General features: G+C 51.6%; 1 protein-coding gene and 1 long non-coding RNA gene across 5 annotated transcripts in view; one reads left to right on the top strand and one right to left on the bottom strand.

Moving 5' to 3' along the window:
* The window catches only part of TRPV3 (transient receptor potential cation channel subfamily V member 3), a 37,364-nt gene extending 13,673 nt beyond the window's left edge, over nt 1-23,691 (bottom strand). For 3 of the 4 annotated variants that reach the window (XR_015243920.1, XR_015243919.1, XM_086686286.1), the window contains exons 1-11: nt 23,501-23,691; nt 20,914-21,034; nt 14,420-14,524; nt 14,160-14,246; nt 13,027-13,181; nt 12,106-12,282; nt 7,205-7,345; nt 5,154-5,434; nt 2,867-3,043; nt 1,758-1,916; nt 981-1,082 (exon numbers count right to left, since the gene is read on the bottom strand). Coding sequence is in view for 2 of the 4 variants with exons in the window: in XM_086686286.1 (XP_086542412.1) it covers nt 981-1,082; nt 1,758-1,916; nt 2,867-3,043; nt 5,154-5,434; nt 7,205-7,345; nt 12,106-12,282; nt 13,027-13,181; nt 14,160-14,246; nt 14,420-14,524; nt 20,914-21,032 (1,503 nt within the window). In the remaining 2 variants the exon portion in view is untranslated. The remainder of the gene's footprint in view (nt 1-980; nt 1,083-1,757; nt 1,917-2,866; nt 3,044-5,153; nt 5,435-7,204; nt 7,346-12,105; nt 12,283-13,026; nt 13,182-14,159; nt 14,247-14,419; nt 14,525-20,913; nt 21,035-23,500) is intronic. The other variant, XM_086686285.1, reaches the window with a different exon arrangement.
* Nucleotides 15,513-17,639, top strand: LOC112852082 (uncharacterized). The gene is made up of 3 exons (XR_003222834.2): nt 15,513-15,709; nt 16,688-16,816; nt 17,199-17,639. It is a non-coding gene; the product is annotated as an uncharacterized LOC112852082 (long non-coding RNA).
* Nucleotides 23,692-25,528: the final 1,837 nt, after the last annotated feature.

The raw sequence follows: 25,528 nt of genomic DNA, 5'->3' as shown, positions 1-25,528 counted from the left end.
CTGATGGTTACTAGAGGGGAGGTGAGTGGGAGAATGGGTGAAAGAGGTGATGAAGATTAAGGAGTATACTTATACTGAGGAGCACTGAGTAATGTACAGAATTGTTGAATCGCTATATTGTACACCTAAAACTAATAGAACACTATGTTAACTGCACTGAAATCAAAATTAAAAATTTAATTAAAAAAAAGACAAAAAAATTATACGGCCTTGCTTTGCCGCCTCTGAGCCTTTTTTTTATGCTGTTCCCCATGCCCACCCTGTAATGGCCTCCTCCCCAGTGTCCTCATGCCCAATCCCACCCTCGCACACTAAAGGCCATCTCTGCTTTCAAGCCTTCCTTCCCTCTCCTATCCCCACATAAAAGTCCTCTCTTTTCCTCTGAGCACTTGTCTGGACCCCACACAGGGCCCTTTTCGTAGCCTATTTTAAAGTGCAGATATTTATGTCTATCTGAAATCCCCTACAAGACTGTGAGCTCAAAGAGGACAAATTCCCTCCCTCCCTATCACCTCCCCCCGGGGCCCCACATACAGAAGGTGTTCAGCATGTATCTGTTGATTCACTAGTTAGATGGATGGATTGATAAGTGATCAATTGATAAACAGATGGAAAGATGGAAAATGGATGAAGGATAGAAGGACAGTGGGGAGAAATGCTGTGAATTCAGATGAATGACAGGGTCACTGACAGGTGACTGAATGTGTGGATGGAGGGACAGGAAGATGGGTCACTGAGTGGCTGGGAAGGTAGATAAATGGCTGATAGATGGGCAGGGGGGTGGAGAGGTGGAAAGTAGGTAGGACAGACCTGCTGATCTATTTATTCTCATTTTGTAACTAAGAAATCCAAAGCTTAGAAAGGAAACGCCTCCCCAAAGCTGCTCAGTAGTAAGGCAGAGCAGGCTGGATCAAAGGCAGGCCTGCTGTCACTCTGCCTGCCTTTCAGGCAAGTCCAAACAGGCTCTGCGGCCCACTCACCTCTTTCACAGAAATGCACGTGGCCCAGATGAGCACGAACATTCTTCCCAAGAGCTGTAGCCACCCCATCTTGTGTGTCAGGGCCAAGGGGTGTGGGAGGGCCTGGGAGGAAGGGAAGGAATGGATGGGTGCAGAATGGGGAATGAGGAAGGCAGGGGTCATGCCAACTCTGGAGGGACCATGCACATACACATGCCAAACCCTCAAGTTGAGCCAGAGGCCAGCACGAAGCCTGATCTCTGTAGGGTGTGAGAGAAAGAACGGCAGCTCCCTACCCCCGCCCCACTCACAGTGGGAGCCCGGAACTCTACGGTGAGGACACAATCCAGTCCATGTTAACAGCCCCTCACACCTCATGGCATTCGTTCGTTTCAGGACCCATCCGTATCCCGATACTCACAGGACACTCACAGCTGAAACTCTGTGCCCTGTGTAATGAATGGGAAACTGAGCCCCAGAGTGATGGGAAAGCTTGTTCAAAGTGACCTCCCCCTCCTCCCATTTCCTGTGGCCCTCACAGCAGAAACACCCAATCAGCTCTAGGTTGAGATGGAGCCTGGGCAGGGTCTGGGTCTCCCAGCCCTCCAGATCTCCCCACAATAGCTAAGCACTGGAGACATACTCAGTTTCCTAGAAACTGTGAAGGATGACACTTGGGGAATGCCATGCAAATGTCTTGGTCATTCTGGGCCTCAGTTTCCCCATCTGCACGTGGGACTGCTCCCAGGTCCTGAAGCTCTGACCATCGCCCCACCCTCCCTCCAGGCGCACACGTACCTCCGCCTCCCGGGGGCGGTAGTAGGAAACGAGAGTCAAGGTGATGTTGTAGAAGAAATAAAAGCAGAAGGACAAGAAGAACATGTACTTGGCAAACTTCTTCCACTTCATATGCAGCAGCGTGTGCAGGGGCTCCAGGGTCAGCATCTCATGCCGGTTCTGGGGGTGGAACAACACTACCATTTTCAAAGGGCCTTCATTCCAGAGGGAGCTCTGAGTCAGCACCACCCCTGGCAGAAGGGCCAGTCATTGTGTCCCATGACTGGTTGGTCTGGGAATGTTGGGAAGGTAATTTCCGACTCTGTAGGCTCCTTCCCAGCGCCCCCAGGCAGCGGCCGAACCCCACAGGAGCCAGGCTTCCAGCAGGAGAACCTGCTGCTCGGTGGGGAGCGAGGGCTACAAGGGGGAAGGGCCATGACTGGGGTTATGGCCCCAACTTGGCCCCCTTCACTGTGCGACCTTAGGAAAATCCCTGACCCTCCCAGGGCCTCAGCTTCCTCATCCATAAAGTTGATAGCAATCAAACTGCCCTACCTGTCAGGCTGCCGTGAGGATTCCAGGGAGACCCCAGACAAAGCAGGCTCTGGGAAGCATGATTTTTGGTAACACATGGAGGATGAAGATCCAGCCTGCTGCCTCACTTCCCCCAAAAGCCAAAAACCTCTCACTGCTGATCCTCTCTCTTCCCCTCCAGCTTTACAGATCTCCCCCCTCTTGCCTACTCCAGGAAGTCCTCCCTGATTGCTCCAGCCATGCCTTCCCAGAGGGTAAGGGGGTTTTTGGAACCATTAGGGAAGAGGGGGAGAAACAGGATAGATAAGATCAACACCAGTCATCCCACCCTCGCACCCCGACTCTCACACTGCCCAGGCCAGGATTCTGGGCCCAGGAGACCCCCACCACAAAAGTTTACAACCCAAGGTCAGCTGGGAACAGGCAAATACAGCACCTGCCCTACCCCTCCCCTTTCTGTGTCAACTCTGCCTACTAAGGCAAAAGACTACAGACATGTCCAGCTAGTGGCATGGGTCTTCCCAGTGCCCCCTGAGCCCCCGGCCAGAGGCCAGCCTCCCACCCCTACTCTTCCCCAGCCCTCCCAGGAGACCCACATCAATGTTGGTGTTGTAGACGATGATTTCCAGCACTGAGTTGTCTGTTGTAGTGTCCACGTTGGTGAGGTCATAGAGGGAGGACGACACAGGCCCATACGCCCAGTCAGTAAACTTCCTGGACAGGCTCCGGAGTGGCTTCTCCTTGATCTCACGGCTGAGGATGTACTTCAAGATCTGGGGACAGGAAGAGAAACAGCTGTAGAGGAGGGCTGGGAAGATGCTCCCACCTGGATGGATTGAAGCCTGCCCGTGCGTCTGCCACCAAGACCCCTGGGCTCAGCTTTATCTGTGGAATGGGTATGAAACTTGCTGCTCAGTCTGCTTCCAGGGACTGTGAATACCAGGGACGAAAGGTGTGGAGGCCCTTTGCATGATGCAGAAAGCTGCACAATCAGCTCGTAAATCCTTGTACCAGTTGGGGACCCCATTTAGTGAAGAATCTGGGAATCGACAATCCTGAGAACTAATTTCTGTTTGACCTGGATGTGAGAAGATACTAGAAGTTTTTCTGGCTTCCCCATCCCTCAGTCAAGACCATGCCCATTGAGGCTCACTCGCCTACTGACTGTGGGCCAGACAAGGGGTGATACAAGAGTGCCAGCCTGGCAGAGAGGCCTCGGAAACCCACTCTCCAGGTAGTGATCCTCAAACCCCACTGCATGGTAGAGTCATGAGGAACACTCAACAATCCCTTACCACCAGCTAATTCGGTCCGAATCTCTGGAGGGGGGATGCAGAGATCTGTGTTTTGTAAAGCTCCATGGGCAGTTCCAAAGCGCAGGCAAAGTGGAGAGCCATTGCTCTCCAGCTCACTGCTTCCCAAGACAGGGGCCAGGGCTTCCTGAGGCACCAACCCAAGGCCCAGGAAGAGGGTCCTGCTGGGGAGAACAGCATCAGAGCCGTGATCTCACATATTCCCATGTCATCTCATATGGGAGCCTTGTCCCCACAGCCCAGACAGAGAGCTCCCAGGGACAGGCAGGTCTCCCCATCCTGAGCCCCCAGCCTTGAAAAGCCTCAAGGAACAGGGTGTGTCTTAAGCGTCTCTGCACCCTCCACTCATAGCATGGCGGCCACCTTGGGCATCGTCCAGAAAAGTTTTCCAAAGAACACTGAATGAAGAAGGGAAGGGACCAGGAATGAGGGGGCCCCATCCCCAGGACTGGCCACAGGGGAGCACATTGTCCTCTAGAGAATCAAGGGGACATGGGGCCATGCTCCATGCGGACACAGCACTTGCCTCAGAGGCTGGCAGGGAGGGGGCCTCAGAGGAAGCTCCACTTGCAGCCCTAATCTGACTCTCCTCAAAGCCTCCCACAAACTGTGTCCCAGCTATGGGTAGGAGACAGTGGGGAGAGTGGGGACGCACACAATTCCTCCTCTGTCGAAGCCCATCTCCAACACCTCCTTCCCCCACAAGAGAATGAAAAGGTCCCTTGTGAGCTCCAGGCCTGACCACTGGGTCTAGACCCAAGGCCCTCGGGGCACCCACCTCCCTTGTCAGCTGCCCCGAGGCTGGCACAGCTGTGATTGTTCAACAGCCCCTGCACCCACCCAGTCCTCCCACAGCCTCCCGGGAGCCTCAGTCCCCTCCCAAGGATCAGACACCATGGAGGCTGAGGAGCAAGCTTCTCTGAGCCTTGCCCCCCCACCAGAATCCTGACCTTGATCTCAGACCAGGTTGTGACTCCAGCCAGCCACAGAGATGGGAGCCCACCCCAGCCCGAGTCTTCACCAAGGCTAAGCCTTGAGTTCCTCAGCCACACCACCAGGGCACAAAGGGCCGCAAGCAGTCACACTCTCTGCTGGGGACTCGGCTCAGAGGTTCAACATGAGAGACCGAGGTCTCTCCAGATCCAGAGCAGCCATTCCGGTACTCCTGTCCTCATGAGACGCTGAAGGCCCAGAGGGTCAGGCCCAGCCTCCGCTTGGGTGCCTCACCACCTGGGAATCCTCAGCCACAAAGCACATGAGGTATTGTGTCACTGTGGTCTTAAAGCTCCCTCACTCTGACCCCAGACAAAGGGTTCCAGAGCAGGGGATAGAAACAGAGTGTTAGGGACTGAAGTCCAGACCGGGGGCCCCACATGCTGCACCTCAGTGGTCCTGTGTGGTCACTCACTCAGAACAAACCCAACTCAGGCCAAAATGCACTTCAAGACCTAAGGCCAAGATCTTCCCCAGGCCAAGGTGTAATCTGTGGAGTCCCCAGAAAGGCCCCATGAGCTGGCAGAGTGGCAGTGAGCCTCCCCGCTCTCCTTCCTGCCCCCTCAGCAGGCCCCACCTCGGCCTTGCCCATCTTGGCAGCCAGCTGCAGCGGCGTGAGGCCATCATTGTTGCACATGGTCTCCAGCTCCCAGGTGCCACTCCTCAGCAGGATCATGTCATACATGCGCTTCACAAAGTCATTCTGCGTCTTGAAGTCCTCAGCCACTGTCACCAGCGCGTGTAGGATGTTATTTCCCCGCGAGTCCTGCGAGGTGATGTCTGTCTGCTCGTTCTCCATCAGCAACTGCACAATCTCAGGCTGGTTGGTACATGCTGCCAGGGCCAGCGGTGTCTCGCCTGGAGGGTGGTAGGGGGAACGCCAGAGCTCAGTTCCCTCTTAGACCAGAAGAGTGTTCCCCAACCCTAGGACTGAAGCCCATATCCTTAGCAGGACTGATCCGTCAGATTCCCTGTGACTTCTCCCCACACCCGCCCTGTATGGGGGAGGCTAAAGCTACATCACTTCTATAACCTAACTGGTCTCTCTTCTACCACTCTGGCCCTCTAACACTACCTTCAGCCTTCAGTACAGCAGCCAGATTGACCCTACTAACACATGAGACTCACCTCACCCAAAATAAAAGCTCAAGTTAGAACAAGAGCCCACAAGGCCCTACATGTTCTGACATCATCTTCTCTCTTACCCTCATAATTTCCCTCCAGGCACAACGACCTTCTTCCTTTTCCTAGAACATACCAGGCATTTTCCTACCTCAGGGCCTCTGCACAGGCCATCCGCTCTGCTGGTAGTGCTGTTTCTCAGTATCTACATTGTTCATTCCCTCACCTCCTCCAAATCTTTTGCACAAACGTCATCTTTTCAATTATTACCCTAACCACACTATTTAAAATTGGAATCCACCTCCTTCCTGCTCTGGAACTCCCAATTCCCCTTCCCCTGCCTTACTTTTTATTTTTTCAATAGCACTTAGCATTTTCTAACATATTTTATGGTGTTCTTATTTATTATGTTTATTGTTGATGGTTTTCCTCCAGTGTAGAATGTAAGTTCCATGAGGGTAGGGATCCTTGTTTTGTTCACTGATACATTTCCGACACCTAGAACACTGCCTGGTATATATAGTAAGCGATCAATAAATGCTTGTTAAAAAAAGAGAAGGCAGGTGACTCACACATGGTCACACAGCAAGCCTGGGATAGAACCAGGACCGGACAACAGGTCTCCTGCTGTTTTCTTTCCAATCTCCCTCCTGTTCCCTCTCTTCATCCCTCCTTACAGACATTTCCCTACACTGTCTCCAACGGGGTCTGACGCTGGGCAATGGACTGGACAAGACCCTGTCCTCCTGGCTGCTCAGACCCAGGCTGTCCTGATTGAAAAACCACTCAGAAGAGAAAATAGGCCAGAGGTTGTCAGTCAAGGGCTAGAGTGGGAAGACAGGTTGACAAAGTTGTGTGGGAAATTTTCTGGTGTGATGGAACTATTTATGTCCTGTCCTAATCGTGGTGGTGGTTACACAACTGTATGCATTTGTGGAGCTGAACAGAACGGTCCGTTAAAACTGTGAATTTCACTGTATCTAAAGTATATGTAATGATCTTTTCTTCACCCAGAGTGTCTTGACCCCAATTGCTTTTGGATTCTCTAACTTGTGAGTCAGGAAATTTTCCCCTCTTACTTTTGACTTCCTAGGTGCATTCCTGGAAGGCACTGGGCCCAGTGCCTGCATCAGCTCCTTACTACACTGGCAAATCATTCCCCTTCTGGGGACCTGTCTTTGCGCCTATAAAATAGGGCTTTGTCCCCCAAGTCTCGGTTCCCTACACAGGGCTGCTCAACTGGATGCCCAAGTGCCCTCTAAGATCACAGCTGACGCCCCCAGAATGCAGCTCTCCCATTCTCTCCCCACCTCTCCAGCCCCTCCCTCTCTGGTCCACCCTGGATGTCCGGTTCAGAAGGGTTTGCCCCTTGCAGCCTCCCCGGTCCCGGCTCTGTACTGCTGGGCCTTGGACATGTTGAGCAGGCAGGGATCAGCAGTGGGGGCTCCAGGCCCTGTGCCCCAGCGCCGGTTGGGGCAGCCCGTGCCGGGCGGGGGCGGTACCCACCAAAGTAGAAGCCCTCGTGCTGGTACTTGGGGTTGAAGAAGACCCCGCTGGCGTGGGCGTTGACATCGGCGCCAGCAGCGATGAGCAACGCAGTGACGTCTCCCTGCCGCCGCTCAATGGCGATGTTCAGTGCCGTCTGCCCTGCGGACAGGGTGGGGATGGGGGAGGGTCGCTCAGCGGCTGCGCCCTGGGTGACGCCTCCTCTGGGGCCTCCACACCCTCCACAGAGCCACAGCTAAACACTAGCTGCCTGTCTGGTCTGTGTCGCCCAGCTGTCAAGAATCCCAGCTTCATTCTTTGCTCCATTCATTCGCATGGACGCAAGGAATATTGATGGAGTGACTGCTCTGTGCTCCCGTGCCAGGCGCTGGGGACAGGGAAGTACATGGGGTGTGGTTTTGATTCTTTTCCTCGAGAAGCTCACGGTCTCACTGGGAATTAAGTGCTATGATACTGGGAGGGGCAAGGGCTGTGGTACCTAGAGCAGGAACTCAACATAGCCGGAGGGGGGCAGGGCCACAGTTCCCAGAAGTGACCTCTATGCTGAGACCGCTTAAGTTTATCAAGGCTGGGTGGGCTGGCTCAAGACTTCGTAGGCCAGGTTAAGAGGTTGGAACTTTATCCTGTGACTTTATCCTTATGACTGTGGGAAGTCATAAGGCATTGAAGCAGGCAAGTGACATGACCAGAGTTTGGGGTTTTCTACCTGTGTATTTTCCCATCACTCTGGGTGCAGAATTGGAGGATGCATTAGAATCAGCCCAGATTTGTGAGGAACTGTCGCTCCAGAGGAGAAAGAAATGCTGAGGCCCAAAGACCCTTAGGGGAAAGAGTCCTCAGCATGGCCTGAGGGAGTGATTGGGAGAGAAGGGGTGACTAGCCCAGGAGCTGGGAGAATGGTGCCCCAGGGACTGAGGAACACAACAGGGGAGCAGTAGCAGGAAGGGGCTGGAGGGACCTTAACCCTGTTGGTGGAGGCTGTGGAGCCTCCAGATGGAAGGGACTGGAAGGCTGGGGGTGGGGAAGGGTCTCGGAATGCCCCACCAGAAACAGCATTTTCCAGAGAGAGGCCACCGTGCCATGCCATACACAAAATAAAGTCCTGGTGGATTAAAGAACTTGGCGTTTAAAAAAAATGGAAAGTTCATTTATAACTAACCTTTTGGCAGGGAAGACCTTCTTAAGTTATAAAATGCAGAAACAACCACAAAAGAAAAACAAACATGTTTGATAAGATAAAAACTAAAGCTTTCTGTATTTCAAAAGACATCTTAAAGAAGGTTAAAAGGCAACTGATAGGCTGGGGAAAATATCTGAGATATAGAGACAGTATGTTTTTAAAAGTTCCTGATATATTAGCCAGTAGACAAACAACCTGATAGAAAACTGAGAAAAAAATTATTAACAAGCACCTCACAGAGAAGAAAATTCACAAGGCCAATGAAGAAAGTGAAACCTGTTTGGAATCATTGATAATCAAGAAAATGAAAGTTAGAATCTAACAAGTTAACACTTTTCCACTTTTCACCAGCCAGATTGGCAAAAACCAAAACCAAACAAAAGGATAATTTCCAATATTAGTGAAGGGTGAGAAGATGAGTATTTGGGGGAGAATAAAGCAGTACTTTTTGGAGGCAAATTTGGCAATTATCATTATACATTTCCTTGAACCCAGAAAATCCAAATCAAAGTATTTTCCTAGAAATGTGCACACTGAGCACAGGGTCATAGACAAGAATGTGCACTGTGAGATATTGGTGAGGATGCGGAAAAAGGGGAACACTTTTGCACTGCTGGTGGGAATGCAAACTGGGGCAGCCACTCTGGAAAACAGTATGGAGGTTCCTCAAAAAATTATAAATAGAGCTAACCCTATGACCCAGCAATTGCATTACTAGGTATTTATCCAAAGGATACAAAAATGCTGATTCGAAGGGGCACATATATTCCAATATTTATAGCAGTGCTATCAACAATAGCCAAATTATGGAAAGAGCCCAAATGTCTATTGACTGATGAATGGATCAAGAAGATGGGGTACATATATACAATAGAATATTACTAGGCTATCAGAAGAATGAAACCTTGCCATTCGCAACAATGTGGATGGAACTAGAGTGTATTATGCCAGGCAAAATAAGTCAGTCAGAGAAAGATAAATATCATTTGATTTCACTCATATGTGGAATTTAAGAAACACAGCAGATGAACATAGGGGAAGGGAAGGAAAAATAAGATAAAAACAGAGAAGGAGGCAAACCGTAAATACACAAAACAAACTAAGGGTTGCTGGACGGGTGTTGGGTGGGGGTGGGGGATGGGTTGAATGGGTGATGGGGCATTAAGGAGGGCACTTGTTGGGCTGAGCACTGGGTGTTATATGTAAGTGATTACTCACTGAATTCTCTCCTGAAATCATTATTACACTATATGTTAACTAACTTGAATTAAAAAAAAAAAAAAGAATGTGCACTGTGCTATTGTCATCGTGAAAAATTAGAAAACATTCAGATAGCCATCAACAGGGGAATAGTGAAATTAGCCACAGGATAGCCATCCTCAGACTAAGCAGGTAAAAGGAGGCAGACGCTTCGGATTCTGTGTCTCCATTTCTCTCTGCCCCACTCGCCTCTTTCTCTCTCAAAAGTAGATATTAAAAAAAAATTTTTTTTAAGTAGACAGACTTTCATACAGACTCATATTCTGAGATGGGAAGGTGTTTGAGGCATACAGTTAAAAAAAAAAAAAAAAAGCAAGTCATAGAACAATGCAAACAGCACCATACTATTCTATGTTAAGGAGGTAAGTGAATAAATAAAACCATCTACTTCTATGTGCGCATAGACACATGTGTAGAAAGCCTAGGAAAGTCTTCCAAGTCTACACACCATAATAATCAGTTCTGGATTGGACCGTAGGAAATAGGCAAAGGAATTTTTTAACTTAATTTAAATATTTAAATGTTTGACAATGAAACTCTCTTCATGTGTTATTTATGTAATTAAAAATAGTTATGTTGAATCTCAACAATGGATATATAATGGTTCATTAAGCTAATATCTCAAATATATGTTTAAAACTTTTAATAATAAATGTTTTAACTACATAAATTGCCTTGGAAAAGGCACGTTTCTGAAGGCCTCTAATAAAATGCTAAAAATTATAATATTTTAAAAGTGGTCTTTGGATCGTCTTAGCAGCATATGGAGGAAATATTAGTTATCTTTGGATCCTCTTGGCAGCATATGGAGGAAACATTAGCCTCTACCTGCCGGGGGAACTGAGACTCAGAAAGAAAAGCAAAGTAACATGCCCAGAGTGAGGAAAAAGAGGACACTGGTGGTGCTGGAGCCCCTTAGCCCCAGGCGGCAGGCAGCACCCAGGACTGAAGGAAAGGTGCCAGAAGATACCATCAGAGGGAAAAAATGGGGTGGGGTTGGTTTCTGGGAAGACAGAAATAAACGGCTCTTCCCACCATGCGGAGAGAGAGTGGGTGCTCACAGCCCCCAACAAGCCCACCAGCAAAGAAGGAAAGGGTGAGGGGAGGCTGAGAAAGGGCAGAAGTCAGGGGTTGCAGCTGGGACAGCAAAGCCTTAATACACTAATCTTCATTTATTCACCCATTCGAAAAGCATTTATTAAGGACATCTTATGTGAGACGCCAAGCATCCCAGGGAATCCACTATGGGCAAGATAGACTCCATCCCCACCCTCAAGGGGAACATGCTACTAGAAAAGGGAGTATGTAAGTCCCTGTAATGCTGACAGGAAAAAAAGGGGAACAGAAGGGGACTGAAAGGGAGAAGAATCAGGACAGATAAGCCTGAGGCACTGGCCTAAACCTCCCTGGCTACAAGACTACTATCAACTCCCTGGTGGCAGGCTGAGAACATTTTATAGCTCATCCAGTTTCTCTCTTTGCTTTGGCCACCAGGGAGCTCAGTGTACAGCTCAGCACTCAGTGGCAGCAGTCTTCCCTGGGTTTCCTCTCTTCTGATCAACAGTGTGGAGTTTTCACAATCTTTGACTTTTTCCTGCATGTAACAAAAACCCTTTAGAGAGTCTGTAGTTTAAATAAATAAATGAATAAAAATTAAAATGACTTTCTCCCATGAGAAAAGTTGAGGGCCCGAGCTAGACCATCACCTGCAAAGAGCAATGTTTAGCGCCCCATGGCATATCAGCAGGATGGCATCCAGTAATTCCTGAGCCCATCATTTCTGTACCTCATTAGACCCTAATGGGATGTGTACTGAGTCCAAAAACTCCAGGGAGGACACATCTTACAGATTATTCACAACAGATTTGCTGGGCAGCGAAACACCATCTCAGATTTGATCTCCCTGCCCCTCTCCAGCCCATTTAAGAGAGAAACCACAACACTGAGAGCCAAATGGGGTGGTTCATGGTAGTGATGACGACAGTTGCCATGTGTTGGCCTCACCCAGCTGTCTGACAGATTCTCTGGCCTTCTTTCCATTGCTCCAGTGTGTCAAACTCATTCCCATCTCAGGCTTTTGCCCTTGCCCTGCTCCAAATCTTTTGTCACCACGTAGGCCGCAGGTCAAAGATTACCTCCCTGCTTATCCATTCTGAAGTTGCCTGTCCCCAGGCACTTTTGATCCAATTACCTTCTTCTATTTTATTTTCATAGCATTTTCCATCTTAAATTACCTTATTTGGAGCATTGGCCTACATCTGTCTTGTTCACCACTGTACCTTGGTGCCAAAGACAATGCCTGGCATGTGGTCAGTGCTCAAAGCTATCTGCAGAACAAAGGAAGAGAGGCGTGCTTGCTATGTGGTGCTAATGCTAAGTGCTTTCTGCGGTGATAGCAGTGTCCCTGTGTGGCCTGGCTCCCACCGGACCCTCTGCAATCCCTGTCTGCACGGCAGCATACCTTCGTAGGCCTCCTCTGTGTATGCAGCGTTGATGAACCTGTCCAGGATGTCGTTCTCTTCAGCAAAAGCCAGCAGGATCCGCACGATCTCCTTGGTGTTGGGGTTGATGTTTAACAAGGCCTTCATCAGGCAGGTCTTCCCCGTGTCAGAGGCCGTCAGCTTGTGCATAAGGAAGTCTGCGGGGAGGGAAACAGAATGAGCTGCAGGAGGGGCCTGTCTGCTCCTGGCGGGGTTGGGGGGGGGGGGCAGGGTGTGGGGGCTGCAGGCTCAAACCTCTAGACCCTGCTCCAGGCCCTCCCCTGCTGCACACTCTCCTCCTCCCTCTCCAGCTACTCCTCCCCCAAGGCCCCAGAGAGGCTTATCTGAGGCCTTTTGCTCTTTGCTTTCTGTACCCTCTCCCTTACAGGGGACAACCTCACCCACTGCGTGGCTTTCCACTGTCCACTTCAGTGCTGACACCCTGAAATCTCCAGCCTGCCTCCTCCTGGTAGCCTACAAATAAAGCTCATCACCTCCCCCTAACAAGCTACTCCCCAAGCTAACAGCTTGGGCCCCACCATCCACCAAGTCACCAATGGCACCACCCTAGACTCCTCCCTTTCTCTCGCCCTCCTTGTCCTTGAGTCCAGCCAATTCCACTGCTGAAGAGCTGGTCACCTTCCCCCACTCAGATGCTGCGGTCCCCACCTCGCCTGAATAGCTTCCTTCCCATCCGCCATGCAGGAGCCAGACCACGACGTTTACCTGTTTAAGCCCTTTCATGGCTCCCCATTGCCCTCAGAGTCAGGTTCAAAGTCCCCAGCCCAGCATTCTGGGCTCCTCACACGCCCTCCTCACAGGCTGTCATGGGGGAAGGTTGACAGCAGGAGGCATGCAGGGCCCCCAGCCCTGTACCGTCTCTGCCGGAGCCAGGCACTGACCAGCCACTTCCAGGCCACGACGTCGCTTGCAAAGCTCCTGCAACTCCACCAGCAGCTCCAGCAGCTCCTCCACGCTGCCCTCTGACACGGCTGCAAAGATGCGCTTCTTCAGCCGCCTCTTTTTTCGCCTCTGCTCTTCCTTGGCCAGGTTTGCACTGAGGCCAGAAAGTGTTTCCAACTCACCACGCATGCATCCCCACCCCCACTCACTCCCCTTCCCCGACCAGAGCCACGATGCCTGCAGGGTGCTGCAAAGCCCAGAACCCCCCTCCATTAGTGCTCCGGGCCCCTGGGATCCGTGTCGCCCTATGCAGGCTTCCCTCCTAATCCAAATGCAATCACATTTTTTCAGAATATACGCTTGGGGGCTCCCAGGTGGCTCAGTCGGTTAAATATCTGACACTTGATTTTGGCTCAGTCATGATCTCACGGTTCATGGGATGGAGCCCTGCATCCAGCTCTGCACTGACGGTGTGGTACCTGCTTCAGATTCTGTGTCTCCCTCTCTCTCTGCCCCTCCCCCGCACACTCTCTATTTCTCTTTCTCAAAATAAGTAAGCTTATATATATATATATATATATATACACACACACACACACACACACACACACACACTCATATATTTAGATACACATAGTAAAGGTGATTAGGAAGAACTATTAATGGTGATTACCTAAAAAAGTATGAGAGTAGAGGAAGGAAAATCCCACTTTCATCTTTTGTGGTGTCTGAATTGTTTAAATCTATCTCTCTGGGCCCCCACATTCCGAATAGGCAACCATAGTAACGCACATTCTTTTGTTTGTGTGTGTTCTTGCAGAAATGCATATGATGTTTCATGGTTTATATGCATATATTTTTAAGTTACGTAGAAGGGATTGTGTTAAAGTTCTCATTCTGCTTCATACTGTGGCTTGAATGCTTCACAATGAATGGGTAATACTTTTTATAGTTTATAAAATGTAGTACTCCCCTCCCCCCACAAAAATGCCTACATGCCGCAGCCACAGGCCCAGACATTCGTCCCAGCCCCCAGGAAGGGAGGCTTCTTTCTCTCTCCTGGGTCCTGGTGCCCGTGCCCCTGACACCCACCTGGTGAACACCGTGGGATGAGAGGAAGGGCCAAGCTCACCTGGGACTGTTGGGATTGGACGGCGTCTCTGTCACGTCGTCCTGAGGGGACTGCGGAGAGTCCATGTCATCACAGTTGCCAGAGAGGCTGGAGGGTGGGGGAAAGGAAGAGGGACACAGGAGTTTAAAACTGGACAATGGTAGCATGCCGCAACCGGGCCTGGCCACGTGGCCCAGAATGAGTCACTGCCCCCGCCCCCTGGAACTGAGGGCTGGGTTGGCAGGGGGTGGGGATGGCTGGGCAGGGGGGCCGGGACTCACCACTGCCGGATGTTGGAGTCCATAGGCTTGGAGAAGACGGGGGGAGAGGTCTTGGAGACTGTGGGGTTGGGATCAAACCCTTCTATCTCCAGGAAGAAGTGTGCACTGTGGGGACACCCAAGCAAGGCCATCAGAGCTGGGGCAGAGATTGTTCACCTGTGTGTCCTGCAACCCTGCTTCCAAGAGTGCCCAGCCACACAGAGCACTCGCTCTCGGCCAGCTCTGTGCTGGACCCCATCCCTCATGGCCTCACTCTTCCCTCACAGCAGCCCTTGAGGATGGGTACCATCCCAATCATCCACATTCCACAGGGGGGCCTGAGGAGGCTCTGAGGTCAAGCGACTTGCCCAAGCTCACACAGCAGGCAGGTGGCAGAGCCAAGATTCAAAGCTGGGTTTGGGTGACTCTTGTCACTAAAAATACTGAGTAGATGAACACAGGGGTCTCTACCGGGGTGGCCTAACATCTTAGGGGACTTGCCTGTCTGCAGGTGCAAAGGACCCACCAGCGTTGGTGAACATGGCAACAAGAACCACAATTTCCCATCATGCCCCCCAACTGCCCCTCTGGCCTCAGATCTGAAGAGCCCTACCAGGGAGAGGTCCCTAGATGCTGACATCTACAAGGGCCTTTCCTGGCTGCCAGGGCACAGTCCCCACCCCCACATTCAACCCCCTTTGACCACCTCTCATATTGTTTTGTTGGCACAGAAAATAGATCTAGAGCAGTGAGTGGATATAAAAGTTCCAGGTATAGGGCTAAGAACCCCTTGTGGAGAAGGAAAAGTCAGGAAAGCACTTTGGACAGTGGAGGCAAGGAGCAGTAGAGGGGCAAGTGAAGGGCATGCTTTCTCCCAGGGCTGGAAGAGAGACTTGGGTGCAGGGTCTGTGACCTGGATAAGCCCCAAGGAAAGGGACAGACTTACTGCCCCATGAGAGGCAAGACACAGACCCAAGATAGGACTCCCTAACCAGACATAGCCCGGCCTCACCTTTAGACACGCCCACAAACACAGACACGCCCACTCTCGGAACCCACAGTCACACACTCAGGGACAAGCCTTGTCATGACATCCAGAGTAGTGAGGATCAGGCTGGCGGTCAGTTGTAGCAATACTCCCCACGCCGTGGCTGCTGCAGCACACCTGCTGGCTCGGTGACCTCACCTGGGAACGATGGCCTTTTGCCACCTGGCCTCTCTCCTCAGTGCCTTTGCTGCCTGCCTCTTTCAGGCCCAGAAGGATCAACACACTCCCTCCTTTTCTCACAAGACCACAGAAGAGCTCCCAAGGTATGATTCCAGCCATATCAAGTTCAGAAGGAAGGACATCAGGGAAGGGATCATGGCCCCATTCTACAGATGAGGGAACTGAGGCTCAGGCTGGAGCAGCAGCTCATCCATAGTCGCCCCACCAGGCTAGAAGCCAAGTTGGTCAGAGAACCTGACTCCTGATTCCAGCCTCAAAGTTTATACCACTATCCACACTGTTCTCCCCTCAGCCCTCTGGATCTTCCAGCCAAAGCAGCTCTAGGGATTAGCTGCAGGTGGAAACTGCCCAACATAGGCACTTCCCAGGATGGGGCAGACAGGAGGGAGACTTGGGTCTTGCCTGGAGAATTCCTCTCCTCTCCAGGCACACACAAACCTGGAAGTCTCAGAACAAATCCAGTACTTGGGTGGGGACAGAAATGCGGTGGGAGACAGGGCTGGCTAGCACATTGGGCCTCACCCTCCTATCTTCTGCCCATCAGAGGAACGTTCTGATCTGACCTGAAATCAAATCCTTCTTCCAAAAGAGAAGTAAACCCCTGATGGGGAGTCCAAAATCTGGGTTCTAGTCTGCCTCAGTCTCTGCCTCTACCTCCTGTATGCCCCCAGGATGGAGAATAGTTGGGCCAGATAATCCCTAAGGCCTGGACTCTGGAGCCAGGACAGCTCTAAAATCGTCCACGAATGGACTGTGCAGCTGAAGTGGGCATCAGAGGCCATCCAGTCTGATCACCACTCTTGGCATCCCTGGAGTGCCCCAGAAATGCCACCCTAAAGCTGTCCCTGCTTGCCTGGGCTCCTCAGTAGTGCATCTACTCGATAAACGTTTATTGAGCACCGACAGTGTATCAGGCACTGTTCTAGGAGCTGGAGATTAAACGGTGCACAAATGGGCAAAGATCGCTCTGAAGAGCTACTGTTCTAGTGAATTGGTCAGAACTGGCCCCACGGATCGGACCAGGGCATAGCACAATGAGGCCATTTCTTTTCCTGCTCCAGACAACACACTGACCTTCAGCTGTAAGATCCTCAGTGGGAGGAACTACAACTGCAATGTCCTTGATTCTCCAGAACCCAGAACTAGCTCTGACACTCAGAAGACTTAACAGAGGAGCAGAACATGGACAGGTAACATATGAAAGATAAATGCGAGGAAGGAAAAATGGCTGGTCAGATAGATGGACAGATTAGTTGGATGGGTGAATAAGGTGGATAGATGGGTAGATGGTGCACGAATGCATGAATACAGGGAAGGCTAGATGAATGGATGCATGGATGGCTGAGGAATGAGTACTTGGGTGGGCAGATCAGTGGGTAGATGCAGAGACTGGTAGACTGGCCCAATAAGCAGGGAGGATTAAACCTTAAACCTTAAATGTTGGGAGGTTGCATCCCTCAAGTGACTCCTGTTGGGCTCTCATTGCCCAAAGCTTTCTTCTCTTTTTCTCGGTCTTGCACATGAAGCTAAGGAAGGGTCCCCTGCCTCTCCTCTACCTCTCCTCCTTCTCAGGGCCTCCTCCCAGAGTCCAAAGGGGCCTCAAGGATGGAGCAGAAAATCAGATCATGACAGCATCTATCTACTCCAGGCCTGGAAAACAAGGCCCCCAGGGAGGGGAAGAAATATTTCCTTATCCTACTGTGAAGTGTCCTCCCTCATGCCGAGGAACTGTGCTAAGCCACCAGGACACTTAATCATCAACTTACCCCCTCTGTCTCTTGTTGTCTCACCTGCTCCTTCACTGACTCACCCACTTACTTAAAAACTACTAGGGGCGCCTGGGTGGCTCAGTCGGTTACGCGGCCATCTTTGGCTCAGGTCATGATCTCACGGTTCGTGAGTTTGAGCCCCGCGTCGGGCTCCGTGCTGACAGCTCAGAACCTGGAGCTGCTTTGATTCTGTGTCTCCTTCTCTCTCTGCCCCTCTGCCTCTGGAGCTCTGTCTCTGTCTCTCTCTCTCTCTCTCAAAAATAAATAAAAATTAAAACAATTAAAAAAAAAACTACTAATATGCTCAGTGCAGGAAACCTGGGGAGCAGGGAAGGAAGAGATGACCCTTCTATGGATCCTGTCCTCAGAGATTTCAACCAAAGCTAGGACATCATCCCAATAGGCACCTCAGTCTCTTTAGGGAGGAGCTGGGCTATGGGATCTCAGGGGAAGAGAAGGTTCTTCAGTTGAGGGCAGGGACAAGAATAGGCTTTGTGCTCTGTCACTGTGGGACTTGCTCTGGATCTTGGAGCAGATCTGTAGCTTGGAAAAATCCCCAGAAGCAGAGAGCACAACATGAGAAAAGCTTCCATGGCAGGAAGGCAAGGACTATGTCTGAGGAAGGAAGTCTTTGGTGGCAGGGAACAAGAGTGTTGAGAGCTGGGCTGGAGAGATAACTGACTGTGAGCAAGGACCCAATTCCTGGGATGGGGAGCTGCTAGATCATGAGGGCCATCCCACACCTGCCCTATTTGCCACTGCACATGTCACATCTCACCTGCCATCATGACAGATGGTGAAGTCTTGGCCATGTGCCATACTAGCTCCTAATATGCAGCATATGCTGTTTGTTTGTTCCTACCTTTGATCCAGACCAGAGGGCACCACAAGTGTGTTGTTAACTCAGGTGAGCATACAGCTCTGCACCATGTCTCCTGCATTTCTGTCCCTTTTGAAGATAATGAACTGCCCCTGAGCTGGGAAGGAGCCTGTGTGGCCAACCACTTTGTCCCAAGAAATGCCCAAGGGCCCTGGTCTCCAAAAGACCCATTCCTCCATACCCTTCATCAGCCTGGGCCTCTATCCCAGGGTGTCACCTTGCCCAGGATTCAGTAAGGAGGCCATAGTGGTAGCTGTTCATGAGAAATAGCATGATAGTTGAGGAAAAGCTCCAGGTCCAAAAAAATTTCTCCCCACCTAGACCTCTTGGTGTCTTCAATCCCACCATTAGTACAGATTCACTTACTGATCAAACTGGCCTTCTTTATTTACATAGAATTTTTATTATTCTTTCTAGGCTAAGTCTTATACTCAGTTTTGAGGGAGATGCTCAAACCTTCGGGGTATGGGGAGAAATAGGCACGTGAGGGCCCTCAAAGAGCTCTTGGGAAGAAGGGGCTACCATTTCAGGAGACAACAGTCACACCTCACACCCAGGCCTTTGGCTTTTGAGGCCATAGGTAGAGCTGGGTCTACAGCTAAGTCATGAACAGGGATAGGCTCAGAAAAGGCAGTTTGGCTGTGGAAAGATCCTGGGATTTTCCTGAAACCCTGTCTGGAATCCTTCCCTGAGGTCCAAACCTCCCCTAGGAATGTGAGAGGGGGAAAGGGAAAGAGGCAGGAGGGTGGTATTTGGTGGCTTAGCTCAGGGATACCTCCGCCCTTACCTAGACAAGCAAGCCCACCCAGGTCCAGGCTGTCCCCACAGTCCTGCCAATACCTGTCTGAACTCAGTGTCCACTCAGTTTTCTCTCCTACAGTCCAGGATGGAGCCTCCACCTGGATGTCCCTCGGACACTTCTCAGCCAAAATTCACATCTGAATTTGGCTTGTCTCTCCTCATCTTGCTCTTTTTCCTGACATGAGCATGTCAGAGATGGCCCCATCATCCCTGCAGGTCCCCCCACCAGATGAAGGGGATGTCTCTTGGTCCTCCTTGTCCCCAACTTCTTATAGCTGATCCTGCAGACCCCACGATCCTGATACCTTCCTGACCCGACTCCCTCTTCTCCATCCCTGATCACCCAGGTTCAGACCTCACCACCTGTCACTCAGGCTTCCCAAGAGCTTTGTCATCTCCCTGCTCACAGCCTCCCCTCCAAACCATCATCCACACAGATCACCCAGAGTATCATTTCCAAAATGAAAATCTCACCATGCCCTCCCTCTCACACAAAATCCCTTTAGGCTCTACACCGCCCTCAGGTTTGTCTAAACTTCTTAACCAATCCCCAAGACCCAGCTCCAGTGATACTCATGTTCCCCAAAATTCCTCCACCCACCAAGCACTTCAGCTCTACAGTCCCTCACTGGTCTCCACCCCTAGCCTCTTTCTGGGATGCTCTTTCCCTTCTTTTCCACCTGCCATCACCCATTTCAAACCACTTCATCCAGGAAGTGCCCTGAGACCTTCCACGGGATCAGAACGACCCACCCCTTCTCAGACCCCATCCTGCCTGGTTGTCACATTCCCACATTCTTCTGGGTGCCTTTCTCACCAGACTATGAGGAGGATGGGCATTCTTTCTGTGTCCCCAGCCTGGGCCCTGGTGCATAAAATCTTCAGTGATTATTACTCAAAACAACAGACAGAAAGGAAAGCACCAACTTCACATCTGGCCCAAGAGGGGGCCTGGAATGGACACAGAGGAGGCAGGACAAATGAGCTGAACTAGACCTGGAGCTCACCGGGGTCTAGTGAAAGCACAGCTTGTGGGGAGGAGGGCCATTCGGGCTTGAGGGGCACCAAATCAGCTGAGGGTGTGGGGGACTGCCATGGAGGCGTCTCAGGGGCCAGCGATGACCCTGGAGAAGTACTTTCCTTGCTCCTGCTTCTTCCACATCCCCATCTGGGAAGTAGTCATAGCCATCCCAGCCCCATCCAGTTCCCAGGGGTTCTTTGGAATAATAATAACAATGACAATGATGAAGATGAATCTCCAAGTAACAAAAACACTATCAACACTAGCATGTGCAGGGCACTGACTATGTGCCAGACACAGAGCATTATGCCAACAACCTCAATTAACCATCATCCTATGAGTTGGTGCCTTTGCTGGTGTCCCCATTACACAGGTGGCATTAAAGGGCTTGAATAAGCTGTGGCTCAGCACCCAGTGGACAGGAAAGTAGTTGGTGTAGGTAAAAAAAAAAGGTACCCACTTGGGGATCCAGACTACCTGAAATTTCCATGTACTTTCTTGCTCCTTGTTTCAAGGATGGCTCCAGAAATCCCTTGTTTCACCCAGAAGCCTTCCTGAATATTTCTGCATCAGTGCCTCTGATACCTCCAGGGAGACCTCCCTGATTATTCTGGTTGTACTGACTTCCCCAGCTCAGCCCCCTGAGTATGCAGTGCTATTTCCCCACCCTCCCCCCCATTTATACCTAGTTGGACACCAAGTCACCCCAGATGAACTGAGAGTCTTAGGTCTACCCCAGGCAAGTGATCCCTGAGGATGGACACCAGGATCCTTCCTGTGCCTTTACAACACAGTGACCAAGCCCTCCAGCCCTACCTCTTCTTGGTTGGCGTAATCTCTGCTGACCTCTTCTCCTGCAGGATGGCAGGGTTCCCACTGGGGACAGCAGCTCTTCTGCCCATGAGGGGCACCATCTCCTTAGTGTGGACATTCATGACTGGAACACAATCACAGCACAGATGCTTAGGTTGAGTAGGCATGGAGGAGCTTCAGGGGGCTTCAGACCCCCATGTGTCACCATGTGGCCCCTGATCATACCCCAGGATAAGGATCTCACTCTCCACCTTCCCAGGCTGCCAACTCTTCCCAGGGACAGGGAGATTGTCCCCGCAATTTCTCCTGCTCCCTACTCCAGCATCCCTGCTCCTGTGCATCCTAGGAGAGCCCAACAGAGCTTCTAGGTAGAGACCACCATGCCCTTAGCTTCTCTCAAGACATCATCTCCAGCCACCAATATTCAGGTGGAATCCCAAGAATTAGCTCTGCTTTTTCTAATGTCCTTATCAGATTTTGTGTTCAGAGCTATCCTCAACAGAATAAGACTATCACGTCCTTTACTCTAGACACTATGCTCATAGTAATACAGCCTCCAGCCTCTCTGGTGTTTTGGATTTCTTAGCACCCTGGTGGTCTCTGTAGCTAACACACTGATTATCTTTGTGTCATCCACCCAGACCTGAATGCAACCGGCCTTGTAGCTATCTGTCCATTGGACTCCCTTCTCACCTGAAGGGAGCAGTGGAGCCCCCTCCCCAATGCAGAGGAGGCAGCCCCTCAGTCTTGAACTGTTTTACTGATGTTCATACTGATGGAGCTGGATGCCATGTTGGCATCCCTCTGAGGGATATGCTAAAGAGAGGGACTGGCATGTCTTTTGAGGACACTAAGGGGACCTTAGAGGTTTCTGTGTATAGGAAAGCCTGAATAAAGACCAGGGCTCAAGAAAGTTAGCAAGTGGCAAAAAGCTGGTGTGGTTGCAGAACCTGGGGAGTTCGTGGGGACCGCTGGCAGGGAGAGGCTCAGAAGTAGGTGGGGCCATGTTGTATGGGCCTGGAACATCAGTCAGGAGCTGCGGCTGGTCTCAAGGGCAGTGGGGCATAGGAGGGCCCTGGGTTACATAGGAGACAGCCATGTTAGAGGAAGGTGGAGTGGAGGATGGAGGAGGCCAGGCCATGGGGCTGGGAGGAGGCTGCCATGGAGGCCATTGGCATGGGTAAGCATAGGCTGGCCATGTAGGATGAGATGGACAGGGCAAAGGGTTGTGTGGACAGGAGGTGACTCTACAGTAAATGGGGGGGGGGCATTCTCAACAATGGGGGGGGCATTCTCAACTTGAACAGCCCTCAGAGAACTCCCTCAGAGTCATGGAGGTGGGGGCAGAGGACAAATTTCTATAGGAAGAGTCCAGGTGGGTGAGATGGAGCCGGGGCCACTGGTAACCTTGGTCCAAATAGGAAAAGTTCCTGGAAAAAGTGTCCAGAGCAGTTTGCCATCAGACCGCAGTGAGGTTGGGAAATGGGACAGGCATCCCCCCCCAAAATTAGCAGCCCTGGGAAAGGAGGAGTTATCCAGGGGAGGGCTTTGGTGTTGGAATGCAGGTACCTTGGGGCAAGGACCTTTGAAGAGGGGCCTTAAGGCCAGGTGGGTGGAGTATCCTACTGAGAGAGAATCATGATCATGTGGGTCCCTGACTGTATCCACAGTTACAGGATGAGGCTGGGTGGCCTTTACCACCTTCCTCAGCCCACAGTGGCCTGTGGCCAGATACGGCTAAAAGGTTGAGCTAAACCAAGAGTGAAGGAGAGGGATAGAGGGCATGTCTCTTACCCCTCTCTGGGCCTCTGTTTTCTCTTCTGATAAATGGGCTGATTGGACCCCAAGGACCCTATGGCTCTCACCTATGACAGCTGGCTGCTCCCTCCTCCCTGCCGTGGGCCCATGAGTTGGGGCAGTTCTGGGAAGCTGGGCAGGAGAGGGTCAAGAAAACTCTGGTCTGAAGCTATAATTAGCAGTGATAATTAGCTCCCTGAGTCACCCCACAAACCCTGCATTCTCACCTGTAGGACTCTCTCGCTGCCTTGCCTTCCCTGTCTCTGCGATTGGGCTTCCTCACCTGGGAAGTGCCTCCCAAGTCCTGATACTGACTGGAATGGCCTTCTCTGGAAGACAGACCAGGCCTGGGGGCCACGGGGAGCCCCTGCAGCTGCTGGCTTGGCACCTGTGAGTTGCCTGGGCCTTGTCTCTCTCAAGCTCTGGGCTACCTCATCTCATCCTTACCCCCTTACACTCCTGCCCTGGAAAGCCACATCCCTGGGGCCTGCTGGTGGGGACAAGAACCTCACTTCTGCCCCTTGGAGGGTGTGAGCCTTTCCCCCTCTTCAAGATCTCCAAACCTCAGGGAAGTTTCCTGGGTCCATCAGAACCTGTGCTCTGGCACACTCCCTGGGCCAAGAGCTCACGTCTAACTTTGTTTCTCCTGCTAGAGATCCAAGCTTCTTCCCACCCCCTCCCCCAAAGCCTATCAGCAAAGGGTGGATGTGACCTAAAGGACCCCTTAGGTCTTTGCCCTAGGGTCCCCTAGGACCTTGGAGGGCACTGGTCGCCATGTGTGGTGAGGACTCACCTGGTAAGGTCCGGGTGGTGGTGGCTGCCCTTGCTCTGAGATCACCGCATGTCCCAGGCCCAAGGACCCCCAGAGGGACTATGGCTGAGGCGGCGGGAGGCTCTCATCATAGGCAGGGAGATGGCTGAAATGAGGCGTCGGAGGCAGAACTGGCTGGGCCACCTGCCCTAGGCGCCAAGCAGGCCACACCCACCAGCCATAGCTGCAGCGCCCGCCCACCCACATGCCCTGCCTGAGTCACCCCCACACCCACACAGCAGCCCAACCTGGAAGAAGGCAGGGGAGGCAGCAGGTGCCAAGGCTGAAGTTCTGGACCCAACTCTTTTCTCTCTTGTATTTGGTGTATCATGAGCCTCGGTTTCCCCAACTGAGAAATGGGAATTATAATACCTACTTCCCATGGATGCTGTGAAGAGTCAAAGAGATCATGCTGGTGAGAGAGGCTAATGAATGGTCAAGTGCTCTGCCCTGAGCTCTGGGAGGAAAGGCCACAGCCAAGCACTGGCCTGGTTGATCCAAAGGTGGCCAGGCCCGAGACTTGGTATCTGTCCGTCAAAGTCTGGGATCAGACCTTTCCAAAGACAAAGGAAGTCCCCCACTCAAAGCTTACAACCAGATATTATGCACTTCAGACCTTGGCGCCAGACAGCCTCACCCCTTTCTGGCTATATGACCTTGAGCCAGTCATTCCCCCCGTTTCCCACCTGTGAAATGTGCATAATAAATCCACCTTGCAGAATTACTTGAGAAAACACACAGAAAGGACTTGAACAAGGCCCAGAGCACAGAAAGAACTCAAGAAACAGTAACAGCTATTAATTCATATTGGCTTTATCATCCCAGTTGATTCTCCTGGACCACCTGGGCCACCTGCCAACAGGCCAGACCATGGGGAAGACTCTGCCCCCCTCCTCACCCAGGCTGCAGCTGTGAAGGGGGTGGAGCAAGGCTGGGGCAGCCATGGCTGTCTCTTGTCACTCAGGAATTGCATACCTGTTCCCGCTGGCAAGACAGGACTGGGAGGGAGCAGGAAGTGTTGCTGACAGGGATGTGGCACCCGTGACTGATGCAGCAGGGATTTCCCCAACTGTCATCTGGGGCAAGGCCCTCTGGCTCTCATCACCACAACCGGCCAGGCCTGGAGAGAGGCAGGAAGCAGGCTCAGGCTTCTGACCACGGGGCAGCAGGACCTGTGGCCGGTAAGGGGCAGGAAATCTGGCTTTGGGGCCAAGAGGCTTTAGTGTGGGTGAAGTAGGGTCCCCGCTCTTGCAGTTTGACATCAAGGGGGGCCCGGTTCCCACAAACATTGCCTGAAACTCCTTCATGAAAGCCTGATCTTGGATCAATCATCGTCTTCCCTCTAAGATTCAATTAATTGCCCCTCTGACTCAGCCCCTTGTCCCTTTTAGCTTGCTTCTCACTGCCTCAGAACCCTAGGGGTGAAGCTGTTGCCAAATTTCAATGTTTACATTTTGCCTGGTGTTAGCACTTTTTCTCAAATACCAGGCTAGAGCTGCTCTAAAAGGCCCCTGTCCTCCACCCAAATACACTCACTGTGCCCAGCAAGGAGTAAGGGGAGCCTCCTCTGCTGTGCATGGAGCAGGGAGCAGGTCAACGACAGAGTCAGAGCCACTACCCCCCACACTCCTACCCCAGATCCAAGGAAACAGCAGCTCCTGCCATTTGAGCTGGTTTGCATTCAATCCCGTTTAAACCAACACATTGTGAGAGCCCACAGTAGGAGATAAGGCAGGGAAACAGGGGCCAGTGTAGGATTCAGAACTGGAGAAAGCAGTCTCCACCCTCAAGAAACTGTGGGCCACACAGGAGACAGGCTCAGGCAGGAACCATGGCCCCACTAGGCAGGTCATAAGGACAAAAAGGGCTGAGGTCACTGAGGGGGAAGGAAATCCCTCCCATGGGGAAGTCAGGGATGGGCTCAGGGAAGCGAGAGCATTTGGGCTGAACTTGGAAGGAGGGAGGACTGCCTACACAGGAAGAACAACAGGAGCAGGACTGGGAGGCAAG

Source organism: Puma concolor, chromosome E1 (genome assembly GCF_028749965.1).
Source record: "Puma concolor isolate L17-30 chromosome E1, mPumCon1.1.hap2, whole genome shotgun sequence".
Classification (NCBI taxonomy): Eukaryota; Metazoa; Chordata; class Mammalia; order Carnivora; family Felidae; genus Puma; species Puma concolor.
Note: the sequence above shows the minus strand (reverse complement) of the source record. Positions and strands in the feature narration are given on the sequence as shown.